Genomic DNA, 21,786 nt, shown 5'->3' with positions numbered 1-21,786 from the left:
AACACCATCAATGTGATCATGGCTGATCCCATTCTGACCTCAACTCCACCTTATAAGTGTGGGAAGTCTTGCTTTAATTGTACAAGGTACTGGTGAGACCACACATGAAGTACTGTGAGCGGTTTCAGTTCCCTTATTTAAGGAAAGATTATTTAATTGGTGGTGGTTCAGAGAAGGTTCACTCAGATGATCCTCTGTATGGAGGGATTATTTTATGAGTAAAGGCTAAACAGACTGCGATCTACTCATTGGAATTTAGAAGAATGAGCAGTGATCTCATTAGAACATATCGGATTCTTAAAGGATTTGACAGGGTAAATACTGAGAGGCTGTTTCTCCTATGAGCGAGTCTAGGTCTAGAGGGCATTGCCTCAGGCGAAAGTGGTGCCAAGAGGTGAGGAGGAATTTGAACTCTCAGGATTCAGTCTTTGGAACTCCTTGTCACAGAGAACTGTGGGGCAGAGACCTTGTGCATATTTAAGGCTGAGCTAGATAGATTATTGATCAGTAAGGAAATCAAGGATTATGGGGAAAGGGCAGGAGAATGGACATGATTACTGTCGGATCGGCCATAATCCTATTGAATGGCGGAGCATTCTCGAGGGGCCAAATGGCCTACTCCTATTCCTATTTCTTATGGTCTTATGAAAGACTTTGCAGATTCATTGGGTATGACTTTTAGGGTCATAGACTTAAGCATACCATTATTCACTCTAGCTGCCTTGTAATGCCTTTTAACTTTATAGAAGCCTTGATGAGTTACCTGTGTTGACACAGAAAAGTCCTGGAAGAAGAAAATCCTCACTCCCTCATGGAACCAGGTTCCACCATGCCTTGTCATCTCCAAGACCCTCTGGTGAACTTTAAAATTGTGGTGCGCATGTTTATAGGCCTGGGACGATGACAGGAGTCGATGCACCCTTTCCAACTTGAAACACCCAGCGTTCATATATTCAACTTAAGAAAATGTGGTAGCCAATTATCAAAGACTTTAATAGGAACCTTACTCTCCACTCCCTCAGGCAGACTGACGACTCAGACATTATTTCTCTGGCTCGGTTCTTCAAATCCTCCAGTATTTCCGACGCACCACAAACCTGGTTGAATTCTATCTTCCGCCAAGAAAGCAGCATGTTCAATCTTCAGGATTCTCTCCTTTGTATCACCAAGCCTTTTATTAGTATTCTACAACTCAGCTTCATGAGCACTTAGGTTTTTAAGTCAGCACACCAAACCTCTCATCAATAGCACTGATAATGTTGGCAGTCTCTTCACCGCCTCCAAGAGTGCCTCGGAGGGTGCCAGGTTGCGAGACCACTCGGGAAGAGGCCACCATATTGAAAGGACCCTCGCTGAATTTGACTGTACCCTTTTATCGCCGGATTTCTTGACTGCCCGGCATATTCTTGCCTATACTCATCCAGAAATTTTCCAGGGACGTAATAACAATTATTAACTCAAGGATTAGGCAGATTTGGCCGGTGCAGTGGTTAGCACAGCTGCCTCACAGCACCAAGGATATTCTAGGCATATTCTTGCCTATACTCATCCAGAAATTTTCCAGGGACGTAATAACAATTATTAACTCCAGGATTAAGCAGATTTGGCCGGCGCAGTGGTTAGCACAGCTGCCTCACAGCACCAAGGATCTGGGTTTGATCCTGGCCCCGGTGTGATGTCCATGTGGAGTTTGCCCATTTTCCCGTGTCTGCATGAGTTTCACCCCCACAATCCAAAGATGTGTAGGGTAGGTGGATAGGCCATGCTAAATTGCCCCTTAATTGGGGAAAACTATTTAAAAAAGGATTAGGAAGATGAAAGCTAGATAATCAGGATAAATGGCGGGGCCCAGCTGAAGCCCCGGTGATTGAGGGGCATTTGGGCCTCGGCGGAAGCCCTGCTGTTGGGGGGGGGGGGGGCACTCAGCGGAAACCCAGGTGATTGAGGGGGGTGCTCAGCGGAAGCCCTAAAGATTCAAGAAGGCAGTAGAAGGGTGATGAATCCATGTTGGGGGCTATAGTGGCAATGGTGCTCTTAATCAGGGACATAAATAATTTCAGTTTTCTGCAAAATCAGCTATATTCATAAGTGTATATTCTCTGGCAATCAAATATCTATCTATCCAAACTTTGTGAAATCAGTATAAGCCTAATGTCCTTTTGATGCATTGTCTATTTGTATTTGCAAATATGGCACCAATGGAAGGGAATAATAGAAAACCTCAACCAACATTTGTGACAAAGTTGATTTAGGGTAAATATTGCCAATCAGTTGCATTTTGACCTCTAGTGAGCATTTTTTTTATTGAGCAGCAACAGAGAAGGGAACGAGAAGCACGAAGGCAACAGGAACGTGAACAAAGAAGGCGTGAACAGGAGGAAAAGCGAAGGTTGGAGGAACTAGAACGCCGAAAGAAGGAAGAGGAGGAAAGAAGAAGGGCGGAAGAAGAAAAGAGGCGAGTGGAGAGAGAGCAGGTGATTTTTATTGTCTCTTCATTTATTAATACTGATCCAAGAAAGTTATGTGCACAATTTTCAGAGTGGTATTTGAATTGGGTCATTGATGGATTTTAACAAAATTCTGACTTTGGCATTCTGAATTTCTTCCCCTCATTTTGCTGTCTCAGCAAATATTTGTCTATAAACTTTTGCAAGACTGTCAGGAGTGTGACAACATGATTTGTTGGCAAGCAAACGGAGACAAAGGATACCATTTCCTTTGACTGTTATGATGGAGTAAAACATGTATCTCCTGCAATCCTGCAACTAATGGCACAACTTGAAAACATTCAAAAGCATGACGTGATTTATTTGGTAGCAAGTTGCCCCCTTCTCCATTTCTGGTTTGTACTGTCCTTCACTCCTCCTCTTGTGCGTTCTCTCTCACTCATGCACTCTCCCCATCTGTTTCATCAGTTAACACTGCACAGCAGCAGACCTCCATGGTCAGCAACTAGTTGTTTGATAGTGAAGGCGGCATCAGAGCTAAAATTTATAACTCCAAATTAAAACATTTCGTCTACGGAAGTTTCATGGGATATGAAGTTGTACCACAATGAATAGACATGATCAATTCAAATTTATGGTGAATTTGGTGATTTTTACTGATGACCATATCTCAAAAGACTGCAAAAATCTAAACTCGGTGAAGCTTCCATGATGTTTTAAAACTGCACAATTTGAATACTGTCTTGTACCCCTGTGCAGCAAAAAAATCCCATTTACTGAACCAAAATGAAGCTAAAACAATGCCCAGAATAGTATTGCCAGTTGCAATTCAGAAGTAATTTGCCGGTTCAACCTTTCCAGTTGTTGGTGCATGCCAGATGTTTTAATAGTGGCTAAAACATGATCTTGTGAATACTGTCAGTATCATTTTGCTTTAAGAGAATGCCATTAATTACTACCTGACAGTTAGTGTGTTCAAAGTGGCAGCCCTGATCTCATATACAGGTAGTTTTATTTGCCTTGTTATAAATCATAGACATTGCCATGATAAGAGTGATCCTGGTGACTTAAATTAAACTTACTGCATGTTTTATCAGTGAAATAACGGAGCTTCTGGTTGTTGCAGCACATACAAAACTGTAAATAGAATTAGAATTATCTTGTACACAGATTGACTATGACAGTTTCTTGACTGGTAATTTGTATCTTTCCCTTGGCTGCTTTTGGGGGAACGGGAGGAGATGCAAATCTGCTAAAATTTTGTTCATTAGTCTAAGGTATACCTTTTTAACCAATGGAAACCAGGTAATTTTCCTAGTTTGTTCTCTAGTATCTTTGATATGGGGCTGGTTTGGTATAAGGGCTGGTTTAGCTCAATGGGCTAGACAGTTGGTTTGTGATGCAGAACAAGGCCAGCAATTCCCGTACCAGCTTACGTAAACAGGCGCTGGAATGTGGCTTTTCACAGTAACTTCATACTTGTGACAATAAATGGTTGTTATTATAATTATGCGTTCAACAAGGCCCTGTGTTATACTTTCGTACAAGGTCTATGAAGCAGTGTCACAGATGAGCTGTAAATACATAATTTTTAACTAAAATGGTATTTTGTTTATGCATTATTGTGTAATCTTGCAACAGGAGTACATCAGACGTCAGCTTGAAGAGGAACAACGTCATTTGGAAATTCTTCAGCAGCAGTTGCTCCAAGAGCAGGCTATGTTACTGGTAGGTAGTTCGCTACTGATGTAGCTGCCAGCTTCTGTGTCATCACTGCATTGCAATGCTCAGATTTAACAGCAAGCTAATCAGTCAATTTAAGTTAAAAATGGTAGTCTAACAGCGCAAGAGAATAGCCTCTGCACAAATTTGTCATTGAGTTATGTGACAATGATTTGTCACTGATTTATACTCTGTGCTTGGAACTGCAAATGCTAGCATCATCTACATTAAATGAATGTTGCTGCTTTAAGTGAGATTCTTTCCACAGAAAAACTTGTAGTTCCATATGTAAGCTGTTGATATATAATTAAATACTAACAGTTCTCTCTCAGAAAACCCGGTTTATCATTGTGATGTTACGAGCAAAATCTCAAACCACATTTCTCTGTTCTGCCCAAAATATTAATGCTGTACTCGCGGTTTGCATGGGTTACAATTGTGTTTGTTTAGATAGTACAGCTGTGTTCTTCATTGGCATTCTTTCAATCATGTCATACATATTCATCAAGATTTAAAGTCTGTAATTTGGACAGAGTATTGAAAGTAAATGCAAATTATCTTGTTTTTTGATTCTCAAAAGAATTACAGAATACAAGCATTTTAGCTATTTCATAACTAAAATGAATGTAGGTTTACATCATAATATGCTTTAAGAACATAAGAAATGGGAGCAGGAGTAGACCATGGGACACCTCAAGCCTGCTCCATTATTCAATATGATCTTCGGTGCCAGCTCATTCCCCAAAATATTCCCCTTGATTGTCTGGGAGGCCAGAAATCTTATTACCTCAGCCTTAAATCATAGAAACCCTGTAACGCAGAAGGGGGCCATTTGGCCAATCGGGTCCACACCAACCCTTTGAAAGACCACCCCACCAATCTTTGGACACTAAGGGCAATTTAGCCAATCCGCCTAACCTGCACATCTTTGGACTGTTGGAGGAAACTGAAGCACCTGGAGGAAACCCACGCACACACGGGGAGAACGTGCAGACTCCACATAGTCACCCGAGGTTTGAATCGAACATGGGACCCTGGCGCTGTGAGATAGCAGTGCTAACATCTCTCTATTCAAAGTGTGGAGCAAACGCAACTATCTGGGATATGAAATTGCAAAGAGTCATAAGATTTGAGTGGAGAAATTTTTCCCTCATCTCGGTCCTCATCAGTCTCTTATCCTGTGTCTGCGCCACTGTGTTCTGGATTCTACGACCAGCAGAAAGAATCTGTGTCTACGTTTCCCTTCAGAATCTTGTACATTTCTGCAAGAAAACATTTGCGAAACACCCATCTGTCACACCCTTGATCATTGCAGTAAAGGAGAGTGAACAATAGACTGTTCATGTTCTATAAAATATGGAATGGACCGGTGGAAATTTACAGAAACAGGTATTTGGTGCCGTCTGGCAATGACAAAACATGAGGTAACCAATCACATAAACTACAAAGACCATTTGTTTCCAAGACCATGCATCAATAATCTTTCTTCCCAAGGACAATCCCATAATGGAACAAGCTGCCAAAGGAAATAATGACAACCCCAATACTTGAAATCGTAAAGACCCATCTTTAGATAATTTAAAATTGTTATCATCAGGGCTACTGTATCAGCAGGTCATGCCTGATTTAATTAGCACTGCCCATATAGATGTTGGCGTAATATAGATATTAGTGTGTGATGCAGACACAGCTAAAGTGCAAGCACAGATCACCCTTCATTCTTCTCACAGAATACAGGCAGCCTCTCAGCATAAGTCAGCCCTCTCATTCCAAGAAGCAATCTAGTGAGCCTTTGCTTTACTGACTCCAATGCAAGTATGGAGAACAAAATTGCACATGGCACCCTAGGTGTGATGTCTCCAAAGCCCTGTGTAAATGCAACATGACTTCTTTATTCCTTTTCTCCATACTTTTTCAATCATTTTGGGATAAGGGGTCATGGCAGAAGAGTGGAGAAGTGCAAATGTTGCACCCTTGTTCAAAGATGGGCATAAAGAAAAGGCTAGTGACGAGAAGCCAGTTACTTTAAATTTAGTGGTGGGGAAGATTCCGGAAACAATGGGCATAATTCAGCGGCTATGTTTCGCCCAACTGGTGTTGGGACGAGGCCATTGAATCTTACGAGAGGCCTTTCACAAGATTTGTGACACTCAAAATATCGTGAGAGATCCAACGGAATCTCGCACGACGTTGCTGTCTGACTCTCGCCCTCATTGGGTGTGACCCAGACCATCAATCGTTTAATGTTCGCTGGATTCTTTCGGCATTTGGTACTCAGTGGCCGCGCCTGCAAGACCTCGCAGGGCGCCATTTAGTACTGGTCCACGCCAATGTCGACCAGACACAACAGTACTTGGGGGGGCATTTCCCAGACCATTAGAGACCCCTGGATGGTCAGGGAGGGCACTCTTCCTGGCACCATAGCACTGCCAGAGATCGTGCCCAGGTGGCATTGCCAGGTTTGGGGGGTAAATGGGGTGTTCCTGGGGCCTCCCCAAAGTTGAGGGGAGGAGGTGGGTTGATAATTGGAAGGGGGGGGGGGGGGGGGGGGAGTTTGTTGAAAGGGTGGCGGAGAAGATTGGGGCAGCCATCCAAATTGATGCCCTGATCTGCAAAGAGAAGTGCGGTCTCAGCGGAAATAAATTACCCGAGGCCAAAAAAACTGGCAAAGTTTTGAATAGCGAGTGTTTCTCATCAATGCAGCCATGGAAAAACAACTCGTTAAACCCACCCAAATTCAGACACAAACTTTTAGGGTGAATCGTGCCCAATAATTCAAAACAGAATTAATACTCACTTGGGTAAATATATGTTGATTAATGAAGGCCAGTATGTTTTATTAATGGTCTATTAACAGCAAATCTTATTCAGCTGTTCTGCTGAAATTTTTTTGAAGAGGTAACAGAGGGTTGATGAACGTAAGCCTGTTGATGTGGTGTACCTGGACTTCAGAAAGACATTTGATTAAGTGCTGCACAACAGACTTGTGAGCAAATTGCAGTTCATGGAATAAAAGGGACAGTAGCAACATTGATATGAAATTGACTGAGTGGGAGAAAACATAAGAAAAGTAATTAGTGGATTTTTTTTTAGACTGGAGGAAGGTTAGTAATGAAGTTCTCTAGGGGTGGCGATGTTGGGAACCTTGCTTTTCCTGGTATATGTTCATGATCTAGAACCTGTGCCCTATAGGGCACAATTTCAAAATTTACAGATAAACGAAACTTTAATGCATTGAGAACTATGAAGAAGATTTACAGAACTTCAAAAGGTCATATACAAGTCGGTGAATGGGCAGACAAGTGGCAGGTGAAGTGGAGAACTGTGAAGTGATTCATTTTGATAGGAAGAACATGGAGAAACAATATTTTTAAAAAGGGTACAACTCTAAAGGGGATGCAGGTGCAGAGGCACCATGGTTTATATGTGCATAAATCATTGATGATGACAGGACAGGTTGAGAGCACAGTTAATAAAGCAAACAGTATCCGAGTCTTTATGAAAATGAAATGAAATGAAATGAAAATCGCTTATTGTCATGAGTAGGCTTCAATGAAGTTACTGTGAAAAGCCCCTAGTCGCCACATTCCGGCGCCTGTCCGGGGAGGTCTGGTACGGGAATCGAACTGTGCTGCTGGCCTGCTTTAAACCAGCGATTTAGCCTGGTGAGCTAAGCCAACCCCATTGATAAGGGCATGAAGCACAAGAGCAAGGAAGTTATGTTGAACTTGGATGAGATACTGGTTTGGCCTCAGCTTGAGTATTGCATCCAGTTCTGGGCACCACACTTTACGAAGGATGTGAAGGTAGTCAAAAAATAATTGGTGAGTGGTTTCAGAGATAAAGGGCTGGATTCTCCGGTCGCCGGTGCCAAAAAAGCATTCGGCGATCACCTGGAGAATCAGAGTTTCCGACCAAATTGGGGATGGCGCCGCATTTGTGATGCTCTGCCCCCTCCAAAGCGTACGCCGCACCACATATTGACGGCCTCCGGACATTGCCTGAGGCCCGACCCCCGATGCTCCGGCCGAGTTCCCAACTGCATTGGTCACGTACGGTCTCATCCGTTGGGAACTCGACATGGCTGCTGCGAGCTCAGTCCAGCGCCGCCACAGTCGGGAGAGCTGATCCGCGGGCAGGGAGGGGACATTAATTTGGGCTGGGGGGGGGGGGGGGTGGACTGCAGCACGCAAGCCGGCCAAAGGGGGGCACTATTTTGTGGGCTGGGCCCATGAGCTGCCTCCGCCATGTAGCACGGCATGGCTGATGCAGGCTGCCACCGTGCACATGAGATGCCACGGACCCAGCAATTCCCCGGGCCGTATTGGCAGCTAGAGCCGGATGCTTTACGCTGCTGACATGCTAGCCCCCAGCAAAACGGGGAATCAGTGGCCGTTTTATGCCATTTTTTCTGGCATAAAGCGCCACCACTCCCACGCCGGCGTGGAGACATAGCCCCAGAATCGGAGAATCCAGCCCAAGGAATTTCCGTTATGAAGATGGATTGGAGAAGTCAGGACTGTTTTTCTTCGAGGCAAGCAGGCTTGAGAGGGTATTTGACAGAGGTAGTCAAAATCACAAGGGGCCTGGAAAGAGTAGATGGGGAGAAACTATTCCCATGCGTAAAAGGATTGAGACCGAGAAGGCACATGTTCAAAATAGTTGATAAAAGGAACAAAAGCGAAATTACTAAAAACGTTTTCACCCAGTGAATAGTTAAGTTCTGGAATGCACTGTCTTGACAGGACGGTGTCAATTGAAGCATTCAAAATGGATATTTTAGACTGTTACTTGAAAAGGATGACTGCAAGGTTATGGGGTAAAGGATGCTCTTTCTGAGAGCTGGTGCAGCCATGTAGGGCCAAATGCCCTTATTCGGCACTGTAACAATTCTGTGATTAAGAACTGCAGTCTACTGCCTTTGATTGTGGTGGAGGCAGGTTTACTTGCGGTATCTCCAAGGAGCGATTGATGGTTATCTGACAAGGCGGAATGTTCACAGTTATGGGAAGAAGCTTGGAAAGTGTCACTACTGCATTGTTCATTCACACACATGATGGACTGATTGGCCTCCTTTGCTGTAAAAATTCTGTGATTGATCCCCTTACAAACAAACAATGGCAACATGCTATTTACCTTCCTAATTGTTTGCTGTAGCCGCATGCTAAAGTTGTTTGTTCCTTGTATGCCTGCATCCAAATTAATTTACAACATGGACATCAAGATTTACAAGTTTCATGCCTTTTAAAGAATATTTTGTTTTTCTGTTCTTTCTACCAAAGTAAATAACCTTGCACTTCTCAACATTTATCTCCACCTGTCACCTTGTTGTCAACCCACTTAACCTGTCTATATTAGTCTCTAACCTCTGTGTCCTCCTCACAGCTTAATATCTGACCTAGATTTGTATTATGAGCAAATTGAGGTTTGTTACTCTCATAAATTAATCTTCCCGATTTGAAATATAACCACTGTATTCCATTGACTTACGCCCTATATTGCACAGTTTGTTAGTGATGTGAGCTGAGCTGCTTCTCAACAGAAAATTTGCAACCATTGTTTGTTGGATGTTTGATATAAATTTTCTGTTTCGAGCTGATTGCTAATGTGATATCACAAGGTTGGTGACTGCAACTTTGACTGATACTTCGAATATTTTCTGCACGTTCACAATCGTTGTAAATTCATAGCTAATAGTGTAAATTATACTTTAGCTATCTTTTGAATGAAGTTGCCTAATGGGATGATTCAGCCGCTACAGCGAGTTAGTTATGAGCAAATTTTTGTGGAATTTATAATGCTATTCACGTTCAACACTATATGTAGTTACATTTTATAATTTAAAATATTCTTAAAGGAGTACAAATGGCGTGAAATGGAAGAACAACGACAGGCTGAGAGATTGCAGCGCCAGTTACAGCAGGAGCAAGCTTACCTTCTGTCGCTCCAACATGACCACAGGCAGCAAGAAAGAAATAAACCTTACCATGCACCAGAGTCTAAACCTCACTTTGAAGCAACAGATAGGAGTAGAGAGGTAAGAGATGTTCATCAGATGTGTGTCACAAAAGCAGCCTGGGATAAAGGAGTTGAAACAATTAACTTTCCCTCCTTTTAGACTTTGCAATAGCCATTAGCTTTTTGCTACTTTCCAACTTGCATTACTTTGCACTTCCCTATCTAAAATAAATTCTAACAATAAACCCGTGAAAAATAATGAAATATAAATTCTTAGGCACCCCAATTAGGGAGTTCCTGATCGTACAGTTCAAATAGGTTCAAACCATAGCAGGAATATATTTGCTGAGACCTGCAATAATGGAAAAATAAACTTATTAAGATTAACTTTCAGATGAATGGTAATTCATTCTGTTTTGAAAATAATTAATTCTTCAAAACAACTGTAAATGTATGCTCAAAAATTAATCATTTCCCCTTTCCAATTCCATCTTTAATGTTTTAGTTCTTTGAGGAGGTAACAAGGAAGTTAGACAAAGGAGACCCAGTGGATGTGATTTATTTAGATTTCCAGAAGGCCTTTGACAATGTGCCACAAAGGAGACTGCTAAATAAGTTAAAAGCTCATGGGTTTAAGGGTAAGATCCATGGATAGAGGATTGGCTGACTAGCAGAATGCAGAGTGTGGGGAGAAGAGGGTATTTTTCCAGATGGCAGCCGGTGACGAGTGGTGTGCCTCGGGGGTCTGTGCTGGGACCACAACTTTTCACAATATACATGAATGATCTGGAAGAAGGAACTGAAGGCACTTTGCTAAGTTTGCTGATGATACAAAGATCTGTAGAGGGACAGGTAGTATTGAGAAAGCGCGAGGGCTGCAGAAGGATTTGTACAAGCTAGGAGAGTGGGCAATGAAGTGCCAAATGAAATACAATGTGGAAAAGTGTGAGGTTATGCACTTTGGAAGGAGGAATTTAGGCATGGACTATTTTCTAAATGGGAAATGCTCAGGAAATCAGAAGCACAAAGGGACTTGGGAGTCCTTTTTTACGATTCTCTTAAGGTTAACGTGCAGGTTCAATCAGCAGTTTAAGAAGGCAACAATGTTAGCATTCATGTCAAGAGGGCTAGAATACAAGACCAGGGATGTACTTCTGAGGCTGTATAAGGCTCTGGTCAGACCCCATTTGGAGTATTGTGAGCAGTTTTTGGCCCTGTATCTAAGGAAGGATGTGCTGGCCTTGGAAAGGGTCCAGAGGAGGTTCACAAGATGGAATGAAGAACTTGTATGAGGAACAGTTCAGGACACTGGATCTGCACTCATTGGAGTTTAGAAGGATGAGGGGGATTCTTATTGAAGCTTACAGAATTCTGCGAGGCCTGGATAGCGAGGATGTTTCCACTTGGAGGAGAAACTAGAAGCAGAGGACACCATTTCAGACTAAAGGGACGATCCTTTAAAACAGAGATGAGGAGGAATTTCTTCAGCCAGAGGGTGGTGAATCTGTGGAACTTATTGCCGCAGAAGGCTGTGGAGGCTAAATCACGGAGTGTCCTTAAGACAGAGATAGATTATTCCCATCTTCATCCCTAAGGCCTTTTTCAAGCGGGTTAATAATATCATCTCGGGATTTGTGTGGGTAAATAAGATCCCGCGAGTGAAAAGAGTGTGGTTGGAACATAGTCGGGGGGAGAGTGGGTTGGCGCTACCGAATTTTTGCAACTACTACTGGGCGGCCAACATTGCCATGATCAGGAAGTGGGTATTGGGGGAGGGGTCGGTATGGGAGCGGTTGGAGGCGGCATCATGCAAAGGCATGAGTTTGTGAGCACTGATAACGGCTCCTCTGCCGTTCTCGCCGGCCCGATACTCCACAAGTCCGGTGGTGGTGGCGGCACTGAAGATCTGGGGGCAGTGGAGGAGACACAAGAGGGTGGAGGGAGCGCGGTCTGGACCCCGATATGTAATAACCACAGTTTCTACCGGCCAGGTTGGATGGCGGGTTCCAGAGCTGGCAGAGGGCGGGTATTAGAAGGATGGGTGACCTGTTTATGGATGGAGAACAAGTTTTAAATTGCCGCCAGGGAACGGCTTTCGGTATTTACAAGTGCGAACCTTCCTGAGGAAACAGGTGGTGGCCTTCCCGCTGCTGCCGCTATGGGGGATACAAGATAGAGTAGTATCCGGTACCTGGGTGGAGGAGGGAACGGTGTCGGGACATCTACCAGGAGCTGTTGGAGGTGGAGGAAACCCCGGTGGAGGAGCTTAAAGGCAAGTGGGAGGAGGAGTTAGAAGGGGAGTTAGAGCCAGGACTATGGGCGGAAGCCCTAAGTAGGGTCAATTCCTCCTCATCATGTGCCAGGCTCAGTCGCATACAGTTTAAAGTGGTTCATCGGGCACACATGACGGTGGTGAGGATGAGCAAGTTTTTCAGGGGAGAAGACGAATGTGCGGGAAGCCCAGCAAACCATGCCCATATGTTTTGGGCATGCCCGAAGCTTGAAGAGTTCTGGTGGGGGTTTGCCACGGCAATGTCCAAGGTGCTAGGAACACGGGTTGTGCCGAGTCCAGAGGTGGCGATCTTTGGAGTGTCAGAAGACCCGGGAGTTCAGGAAGTGAAAGAGGCCAACGTTGTGGCCTTTGCCTCCCTGGTAGCCCGGAGATGGATCCCGTTATTGTGGAGGGACTCAAAGCCCCCAAGTGTAGGGACCTGGATCTGTGACATAGCTGGGTTTCTCAGCCTTGAGAAAATAAAGTTTGTCTTAAGAGGATCAATGTTGGGGTTCTCCCAGAGGTGGCAGTCATTCGTTGACTTTCTTGGGGAAATTTAATTTAAAATGTTGGCAGTAGCAGCTTTCCGGGTGGTGGGGGTAAGTGTTGTGTTTGTCTGATTTTTGCTATTTTTGATGGTCTGGGAAGACAGAGCAGTTTGGGGAAATATCTATTTTTGCACTATGTTAATGTTTAACGCCTATTGTTCTTTTTTTGTTTTTGTTATAAAATATTACAAATATTTCAATAAAAATATATTTTTTAAAAAGACAGAGATAGATAGGTTCTTGATTACTAAGGGGATCAGGGGTTATGGGGAGAAGGCAGGAGAATGGGGATGAGAAAATATCAGCCATGATTGAATGGCGGAGCAGACTCAATGGGTTGAGTGGCCTAATTCTGCTCCTATTTCTTGTGGTCTTATGTTTTTACTTTTTCACTTTTGAAATTGGCTGTTCAATTAGAGATATTGGTGTGAACAATGATTCAGGCGATAGTACTCCTACCTCTGAGAATAGACTTAAACACAAAATATGGTTGGCAGCCTGATGCTGCCATCTTTGAGATTAGATGTCAAACCAAATCCCTAACTGTCTTCTCAGGTGTACATAAAAGAGACCCTGGCACTAATGAAAGGAGATGAGTTATCCCTGGTATCCTGGCCAATAGTTGTGTGTCAATCATCATCACAAAAACAGATCATCAGTTTATTGTCACATTGCTGTTTGTGAGAGACTGCTGTGTGCAAAGTGGCTGCTGTATTCTCTACATTGCAGCAATGACTACACGTTAAATAAAAAGTACTTCACTGTCTATAAAGAATTCTGAGATGCCCTGAGGTCATGATAAGGCACTATATACATGAAAGTTTTTCTTTCCTTTTCCTTATACTTAATGGTGCAGCAACTCTCCAAAACATTTCCAGTTGTTTTTCCTCACAGGAGGTTGAGAATCAGCTGTCTCTTCAAACATGAGACTGTCACAGCTGTATGCTGCATGTACTTTTCAGTTTAAGCCATTGGAGATTGACCAGGAGTCAAATCCTTTGGTTCCTCATCCAGCCTGTTTTTTTAATTCTTAGCCTACTCATCATTGCAGGCCTCTAACAGGTTTTGGAACAGACCGACAAACTGCCCCACAAGTATCCAGGAAGCCTTCCTCCGACCCTTGGATGGCGTACTTAATCTTCTCCAGGTGGAGAAATTCCGAGGGGTCAGCGAGCCAGTCTGCAGCTGTGGGTGGTGCTGCCGATCGCCAGCTGAGCAGGATTCTCCGGTGTGCGATTAGGGAAGCGAAAGCAAGTGCGTTGGCCCCTTCCCCATGTGTAGCTCTGGCTTCTCCGATACCCTGAAGATTGGCACAATTGGGAATGGCTACACTCTCGCCACCACAACCTTGGACATTGCCTCGGAGAAGGCTGTCCAGCACCCAGCAAGCTCGGGGCAAGCCCAAAACATGTGGGTGTGGTTGGCCGGGCCACTCTGGCACTGCTCACATTTGCCCTCCACCTCCAAGAAAAACCTGTTCATTCGGGTTCTGGTCAGGTACGCTCTGTGCACCACTTTGAGCTGCATTACGCTTAGCCTTGCGCAGGGGGAGGTGAAGTTCACCCTGCTCAGTGCTTCACTCTAGAGTCCCCACCCTACCATTGTCTCGAGTTCGTCCTCCCATTTTTGTCTGGTCTCGTCCAGTGGTGGTCTAGCTCTATCCAGCAGCTGTCCATAAATCTTCCCACATAGCCCCCCCCCCCCATCTCGCTGCTTGTGCCTATCAGGTCCTCTAGTAGTGTGGTTTCTGATGCCCCGTGGTACCCTACTGTCTCTTTGCGGAGGAAGTGTTTTATTTGGAGGTGTTTCAATTCCTGTCCTTTTGCTAGTTTCCACCTCCTCGTCGGTTCATCCAGTATTGCCAGTCTGCGCCCTACGTAGAAGTCCCCGACCGTCAATGTGCCCCCGCCTGCCTCCATCTTTTGAAGGTGGTATCCAGCATGGCTGGGGGGAATCTGTGATTGCTGCAGACGAGGTCCATGGGGGACATTTTAGTTATCCTGAAGTGCTGTCTCAACTGGGTCCACGTACTCAGCGTGGCCGCTGCCATTGTGTATCTTGCTGAGGACGGTGGGAGTGCTGCAGTAGGCCAGGGCCCGGAGGGTCATCCCTTTACAAGATGCCTCCTCCATTTGTACCCAATCTGCGTTGGGTTCTTGTACCCATCTCCTCACTCTTTCTGCCGTTGCTGCCCAGTGGGAGTATTGTAGGTTTGGTAAGGCCAAGCCCCCTTTGATTTTCCTTCTTTGCAGTGTCGGTTTGGGAATTATCAGGTTCTTACCACCCACACAAATGCCATGATTAGGCTGTCTATGTTTTGTAAAAAAAGCCTTGGGGATGAAGATCAGAATGGATCTAAACAGGAAGCGGAACCTTGGCAGTACGTTCATCTTGATCGTCTACACTCACTCCCCCCCCCCCCCCCCCCCCCCCCACCCCCCACCCCCCCGTACTCCCCACATTTGAATGTCTTATCTTACTTCCTCCACCAGGCTGGTCAGGTTCCACTTGTGGATCCGTGTCCAGTCTCTGGCTATCTGGATCCCCAGGTAACGGGATCTGTTCTGGGCCGTTTTAAATGGGAGCCCCTCGAGTTCTGTCCCACCCCCCACTGGGAATGCCTCGCTTTTGCCCAGGTTAAGTTTGTAACCTGAGAAGGTTCCAAACTCTTTCAGTATTTGCAGTATTGCCTTCAGTCCCTCCTGTGGCTTCAAGACATAGAGGAGCAGGGCACCTGCATAGAGTGAAACTCTGCTCTCTGTCTCCTCTCCAGATTCCCTTCCAACTTTTCGCGTCCCGCAGGGCTATCAGCAGGGGTTCAATTGCTAGCGCGAACAAGAGTGGGGATACTGGACAGCCCTGTCTTGTTCTTCTCTGTAGCTGGAAGTCGTTTGCTGTGAGCTGCCTACCCTTGACAAAGCCTGTTTGGTCTTCTGCGACCACCTGTGTCTGTACTGCTTCTCTATCTCACCCTTCTCTTTGCTTCCCTTTTTTACTGTGCTCTCCCCTCGACGACTCTTCCCCCCCCCCCTCCCTCCCCCTCCCCAGCCCCCATCCCTCAGTCTTCTGTTTCCCCACTCCTTACGCCAGGCGCTCCCTCTCCCCTGAGAGGCGCACCGCGGCCCTCCTTCCTTCCTGCCCACCCGTGTTGACCCTCCTTACTAGTATTTGCCCAGCTCTGGCCTTGTTTCACCTTCCTCCTACTGGCCCTTGTCTCGCCCTCCTGTCCATTTTTCTCCCTCTCATTTCTCTTGCTCCATTCCCCCCATCGCATTGAGTGAGAAGACAAGCCCGGGAACGAGGCAGCACAGTCCTGTGCAAAACATAAAACACATGTGCACAGTTCATGATCTTATTGTCCTTGTTTGCGGTCTGTCCTCTGCTCTCTGTTACGATTTTCCCTCTCTTTTCCGTCCCCGTGGTTTTCATAGCGGTCGTGGCTGCTCCTCCCCCAGTTTGTTCGATCTAACAAACTCATCAGCCGCTGCTGGTGTATTGAAATGCAGCTCTTTCCCCTGAAATATTACCCAGAGTTTGGACAGGAATAACATCCCAAATTTCACGTTGCTTTTGTGTAGTGTTGATTTCGCCTTTTGGAACTCGGCCCTTCTTTTGGCCAGGTCCGTCCCAATATCCTGACACACCCTTATGGTCTTCCCTTCCCACGTGCTCTGTTTAGTTTGCCGGGCCCACTTTAGGATTTTCTCTCGGTCTTGGCACCAGCGCAGCCTTCCGATAATCGCTCAGGGCCGCTCGGCGGCTTTGGGCTTGGGTCGGAGCGACTTGTGTGAGCGACTTGTGTGCCCTGTCTATCTCTGGGGGGATTGGAAGTCCTTCCCTTACCACTAGCTTGCCCATCATATGGGAGATGTAGCCTGTTGGGTCTCTGCCATCAATCCCCTCTGGCAGACCCACTATTCTAATGTTCTGCCGCCTGGACCCGTTTTCCTGGTCCTCCACTTTCCCAATTAGGCTCCCCTGGGTTGTTACCAACCTTTTCACCTCGGTTTCTAAACCTACCATCCTGTCGCTCTGGTCGGAGGCGGCCCTCTCCAACTCCAGAATCATTTCCTCCTGCACCTCCACCTTCCTTCCCAAGCTTTCGATGGTTCACTGCATTTTGTCCGTTGTCTCCGCCAGCATCTTCTTCATCATAGTGAGGAGCTCCATCCTGAGCGCCTCCTTCATGGCGTTCAGCTCTGTTTTCAGCACACTTCCCGATTCCTCCCCCAGGGTAGGGGGGGATGGTCCTGTTTCTGCTCCACTGTTCGGCACGCCAGCTTTGCCGCTTCCTGAACCTCAGCCTTGCCTTGTGGGGCGAGCCTGCCTGCGCGGCCGCAGCTCCTGCCTTTTTCCTTCGACTTCGCTGCTGCTCCTTCTCGCATCCCGCCGTTCTCCCGATTTATTATTATTTGCAGGCATATTTCTGTTATGTGCCTTTCACCTTTTGCAGGGTTTTGGTGGAAATTTGGTTTTTAAACCGCCAATGATTTTTTATTTTTATAAAAATTTCCCCCAAAATTGTCAGGAGAGGAGAAAAAAAAAGTTTTATCCTCTCCGTGGTCTTTGAGTCCTCTGACCTTCACGCTGTTTCTTGGGGAACAAAGTTGCGATCCCCACCCCGCCTCCACATGTAGCCGCTCCGCTGAGCTCACCGGGACCAGTCTGTCCTCTCTCGCTGTTTTTTATTTGTTGCTCTGTGAAACGGAGCTTTGCCGCTTGGGCCGGGCAAATGAGGCAGGGGCGACTTCGGGGACGTTTTAATTTTCTTTTAAAACAAACCCCGAGAGCCCCCCCGAAAAAGACCGCGATTTTGTGGACCTGTGGGAGCCTCTATAGTGCAGCCGCTCTACTCGCGAACGCCCTCTCTATCCCTTTCTTCTTCTTTTCTAACGGTATTGGTTCTTGATTGTGGTGGGTTCGCACAGCCGCTACTACCAAGCTTAATTATTTTTATGTTTGTGGTTTGAGAACTTCATTGGCAAGGCCAGCATCCCTAATTGCCCTCAAGAAGGTAGTAATCAATAGCTGCCTTGAACTTCTACAGTCCATCGGGTGTAGGTTCATCCACAGTAGTGACGGGAAGGAGATCTTAGGGGGTGATTTTCCCAAATGGAGCCCAAGGGCACGATTCTCCGCTGCCCTCGCCGGTTGGGAGAATAGTGGGAGGGCCTCCCGACATTTTTCATGCCCTCCCGCTATTCCCCCCCCCCCCCCCCCCCCCCCCCCCCGACCCACGTCACGAATCGGCGATCGCCATTTTTTACAGCGAGCGGCAATTCTCTGCGGCTGATGGGCCGAGCGGCCGGGCCTTTGCGCCCGTTTGTTAACGGCAGCAAACACACCTGCTTGCTGCCGTCGTAAAAACGGGCGCTGGATGCCCGTTTGGGGCATCCAGAGGCCCGTTTGGATCGGGAGCACCACCGTTGTGCTCGGGAGGGGACAGGCCCGCGATCGGTGCCCACCGATCGTCGGGCCTGCGTCCAAAAGGGACGCACTATTTCCCCTCGTCGCACGACAAGATCAAGCCGCCACATCTTGTTGGGCGGCGGTGGAGAAATGCGGAACCGCGTATGCACGAGTTCCGTCAATGGCGTGATGAAGTCACCCGCGCATGCGCGGGTTGGAGCCGGCCGCGCGTCATCTTGGCGCGCGGCCTTAACGACGGTCGTTAAGGCCACGACGCCGTGATTCCCGGAGTCCCGCTCCTAGCCCCGATTGGGGGGGGGGGGGGGGGGGGGAGAATCGGGTCCCGGGAACGGGCGCGAAGGCTGCCGTGAAACACGGGCAGTTTCACGGCAGCCTTTACGACTCTCCACATTTGCGGAGAATCTCACCCCAAGTGTTCGCACCGTTGTGAACGCCGTCGCATTTTACGACAGCGCGAACCGGACCCGGGTACGACCTATTCTGTCCCCCAGCACGGCGCTGGAGCGGTTCGCGCCGCTACAGCCTCCTTTCCCAGTGCCAAATGGGTGCCACGCCAACCCGTGCATGCGCAGTTGGGCCCCGCCTACATGCGCATGTGCGGGGGACTTCTGTAGCGTGCCGTCCCCGATTCAATATGGCGTCGGTGTTCAGGGGCCGGCCGAGCAGGGTAGTAGGCCCGGGGGTGGGAGAAGAGAAGAGAGGCCCCCCCCCCCCCCCGACGCTCGCACAGAGTTCCCGCCTGCAACGACCAGGGGTGAACGGCGCCGGCAGGACTCTGTCGTATCCGCACTGCTGCTTGGCCCATCCGTGCCGGAGAAATCGGCAGCCCCGCCAATTCCCGCAGCCGGCGCCGCGTCAAATGCGCCGGCGCCAATTCTCCACACCTCGGGAATCTCGCCCGGCGTTGGGGCATCGTGGTGCGGTTGCGCCGATTATCCGGCCCGGCACCGGGCTCGGAGAATCGCCTCCCCCCTAGAGTTTTTGCCCAGTGACAGTGAAGGAATGATGATATACTTCCAAGCCAGCTTGGCCTATGAGTTGGAGGGGAACTCGCAGCTTGCGGCATTCCCATATGCCATGCTCGAAATATTGGAAGTCACAGGTTTATAAAGTGTTGCAGAAAAAACCTTGGTGAGTGCTGCAATGCATCCTGTAGATGGGACACACTGCAGCCATGGTGTGCTGTTGTTGGAGGTGCATGTTTAAGCTGAATAATGAGGTGCTGATCACGTGGGTTGCTTTGTCCTGCATGGTGTTGAGATCCTGCACCCTACCTCACACAGACAGGGCACCCCTGGGTCCAATTTGCACAGCGTGCAAAATGCCACCTTGGCATTGCCAGTCTGGCACTCTGGCAGTGCCGTGTCAGCCTGCCAGTGCCACCTGGGCATCCTAGCAGTTGCAGGCTTGCATCCAGGTGGCACTGCCAGAGTTCCCAAATGGCACTGCCAGGGTGCCCAAGTGGCATTGCTAGGGATACCAGTGTTAAGGTGCCCAGGTGGCATCAACCATGCCAGGGTGCCACCCTGCCCAAATCCCAACCCCCCTGGGGGCCTCCGATAGCCTGGTAGACCCCCTAATTGTCATCCAGGAAAGTGGAGAGTATTTCATCGCTCTCCTGACTTGTGCCTTATAAGTAGTGGATTTGTTCTGGTGAGTCAGGTGAATTAATTACCGCAGAATTCCTACCCTCTGACCTGCTGTAGCAGCCGGAGTATTTTTGATTCTTCCAGTTAGGCTTCTGGGAGTGAGGTCCCCCGGCTTTTATCGGCTGCGCTGCACCGTGGCGAGCTGCTTTTCTGGCACGGCATAGTCATCGGATTGCGGTCCAAATGTTTAATCGATGTCTATAAGTCCTGCAGAACTCTTATCGGTCTTTGCTTTGTACAAGTTCAGGAAAATATAGTAAAGGTGTACAGAGTAGTGGATAGTCTTCCAGAAATTACAAAGTTGCAGAGGTTACATAACGTTTTGAAAAATACTTATAAAATAGTGCCTGGAGATGACTGCTGTGTTAAACTTAAGATGGAAAGATATAGATACACGATATACATTACAGGTTTATTAAGAATCCAAGTCAAAAAAACTATATATATATATATATGTGAAAAAAGATTACAAAACTTAACTCTAAATTTTCAAAACCAAAGATGATTACATATTTACATTAGTACAAGTTAAAAAGGCTGAGCTAGTTCTGATTAATTCTATAGAATCTTACAGTTGTTTTACTAAACGCAATATTAACAGGGGCCTAGTCATGTGACTTACAAGTGTCCCGTATTGACTACAATTCAACAAAATATCATGTTGTGTTAATTAATATATTTTGATGATTTGACCATTACCATAATCAAATTACACACTAATTATTAAACTTTTCCACTGTAGTAGTAGGGAGCAGTATAGGTAGTGAGATTGATATAATTCTCTGCAGCTGAAAGCAATTCCCAAAAGGTGTGTTGTCTACCCGATGCCAGGATAATAGCTCGGGGCTAGAGAGGGATTTTGAGTGGAGGGGAAGCATCCAGTATGACATAGGTAGGAATATGGACAGTTTGGTAGCACAGTGGTGAGCACTGTTGCATCACAGCAGCAAGGTCCCAGGTTTGATTCCTGCTTGGGTCACTGTGTAGTCCGCATGTTCTCTCCGTGTCTGCGTGGGTTTCCTCTGGGTGCTCCGGTTTCCTCTGTCATGGGAGTGTCCCTTTAAGAAATGTTTTTTGTCTTATCACAGGACTTCAGTGATGTTATTGTGTGGGTGGAGCTGGGTTGTGGCTCTGAGTTTACTTTCGCTTTTGACTTTTACTTTCGCTTTGAGTTTGGACTGGTTTGTACTGCACAGGTTGAAAGAAAGTTTTCTCTATCTTCATGTTAAAAGCTGTTCCCAGACTGCTTGATAACTTAAAAGATATAACTGCTTTCTGGAAGGAATTACAACCTGCTGTTTGGAAAAGAATACAAGAGTATCAGTATCAAGTTATGCACCAGTAAGAATGCCATATGCTGGGCCACACCTTTGAAAGGGGGGGTTCTGTTTTTTATTTGTATCTTGTTATTAAATTGGAACAGTTAAGGGAGATTCATTAAGGATTAGAAATAGATTACTGTAGCTGTGTGGGGTATTTATGTTTGCAGTTGATAAAATTCTTGCATGTGTGTGGTCATACAAATGTTAACTACATTTGTAGAATAAAGTTTTTTTTATTATTAAAAGCGCCTACTGTTGAATAACACCTGAAAGACAGACTCTTGTGCTCATCCAAGCATTCAATAAACTCAATAAACGTTGTAGGTCAGGTGAACTCCATGATGTACTTTGGAGTTTTCTAAACCCTGGCCCATAGCTCCTCCCACAAGTCCTGAAAGACGTGCTAGTTAGGTGAATTGGACATTCTGAATTCTCCTC

The 21,786-nt window shown here is 46.5% G+C and overlaps 1 protein-coding gene across 10 annotated transcripts in view; it reads left to right on the top strand.

Moving 5' to 3' along the window:
• Window positions 1–21,786, top strand: part of LOC119977609 (mitogen-activated protein kinase kinase kinase kinase 4) — a 399,419-nt gene that overhangs the window by 285,885 nt on the left and 91,748 nt on the right. For 5 of the 10 annotated variants that reach the window (XM_038818734.1, XM_038818737.1, XM_038818733.1 and 2 more), the window contains 3 exons: window positions 2,313–2,474; window positions 4,089–4,175; window positions 10,027–10,206. In XM_038818734.1, the coding sequence (XP_038674662.1) occupies window positions 2,313–2,474; window positions 4,089–4,175; window positions 10,027–10,206 (429 nt within the window). The remainder of the gene's footprint in view (window positions 1–2,312; window positions 2,475–4,088; window positions 4,176–10,026; window positions 10,207–21,786) is intronic. The other 5 variants (XM_038818742.1, XM_038818735.1, XM_038818736.1 and 2 more) reach the window with 4 other exon arrangements.

Source organism: Scyliorhinus canicula, chromosome 14 (genome assembly GCF_902713615.1).
Source record: "Scyliorhinus canicula chromosome 14, sScyCan1.1, whole genome shotgun sequence".
NCBI lineage: Eukaryota > Metazoa > Chordata > Chondrichthyes > Carcharhiniformes > Scyliorhinidae > Scyliorhinus > Scyliorhinus canicula.
Note: the sequence above shows the minus strand (reverse complement) of the source record. Positions and strands in the feature narration are given on the sequence as shown.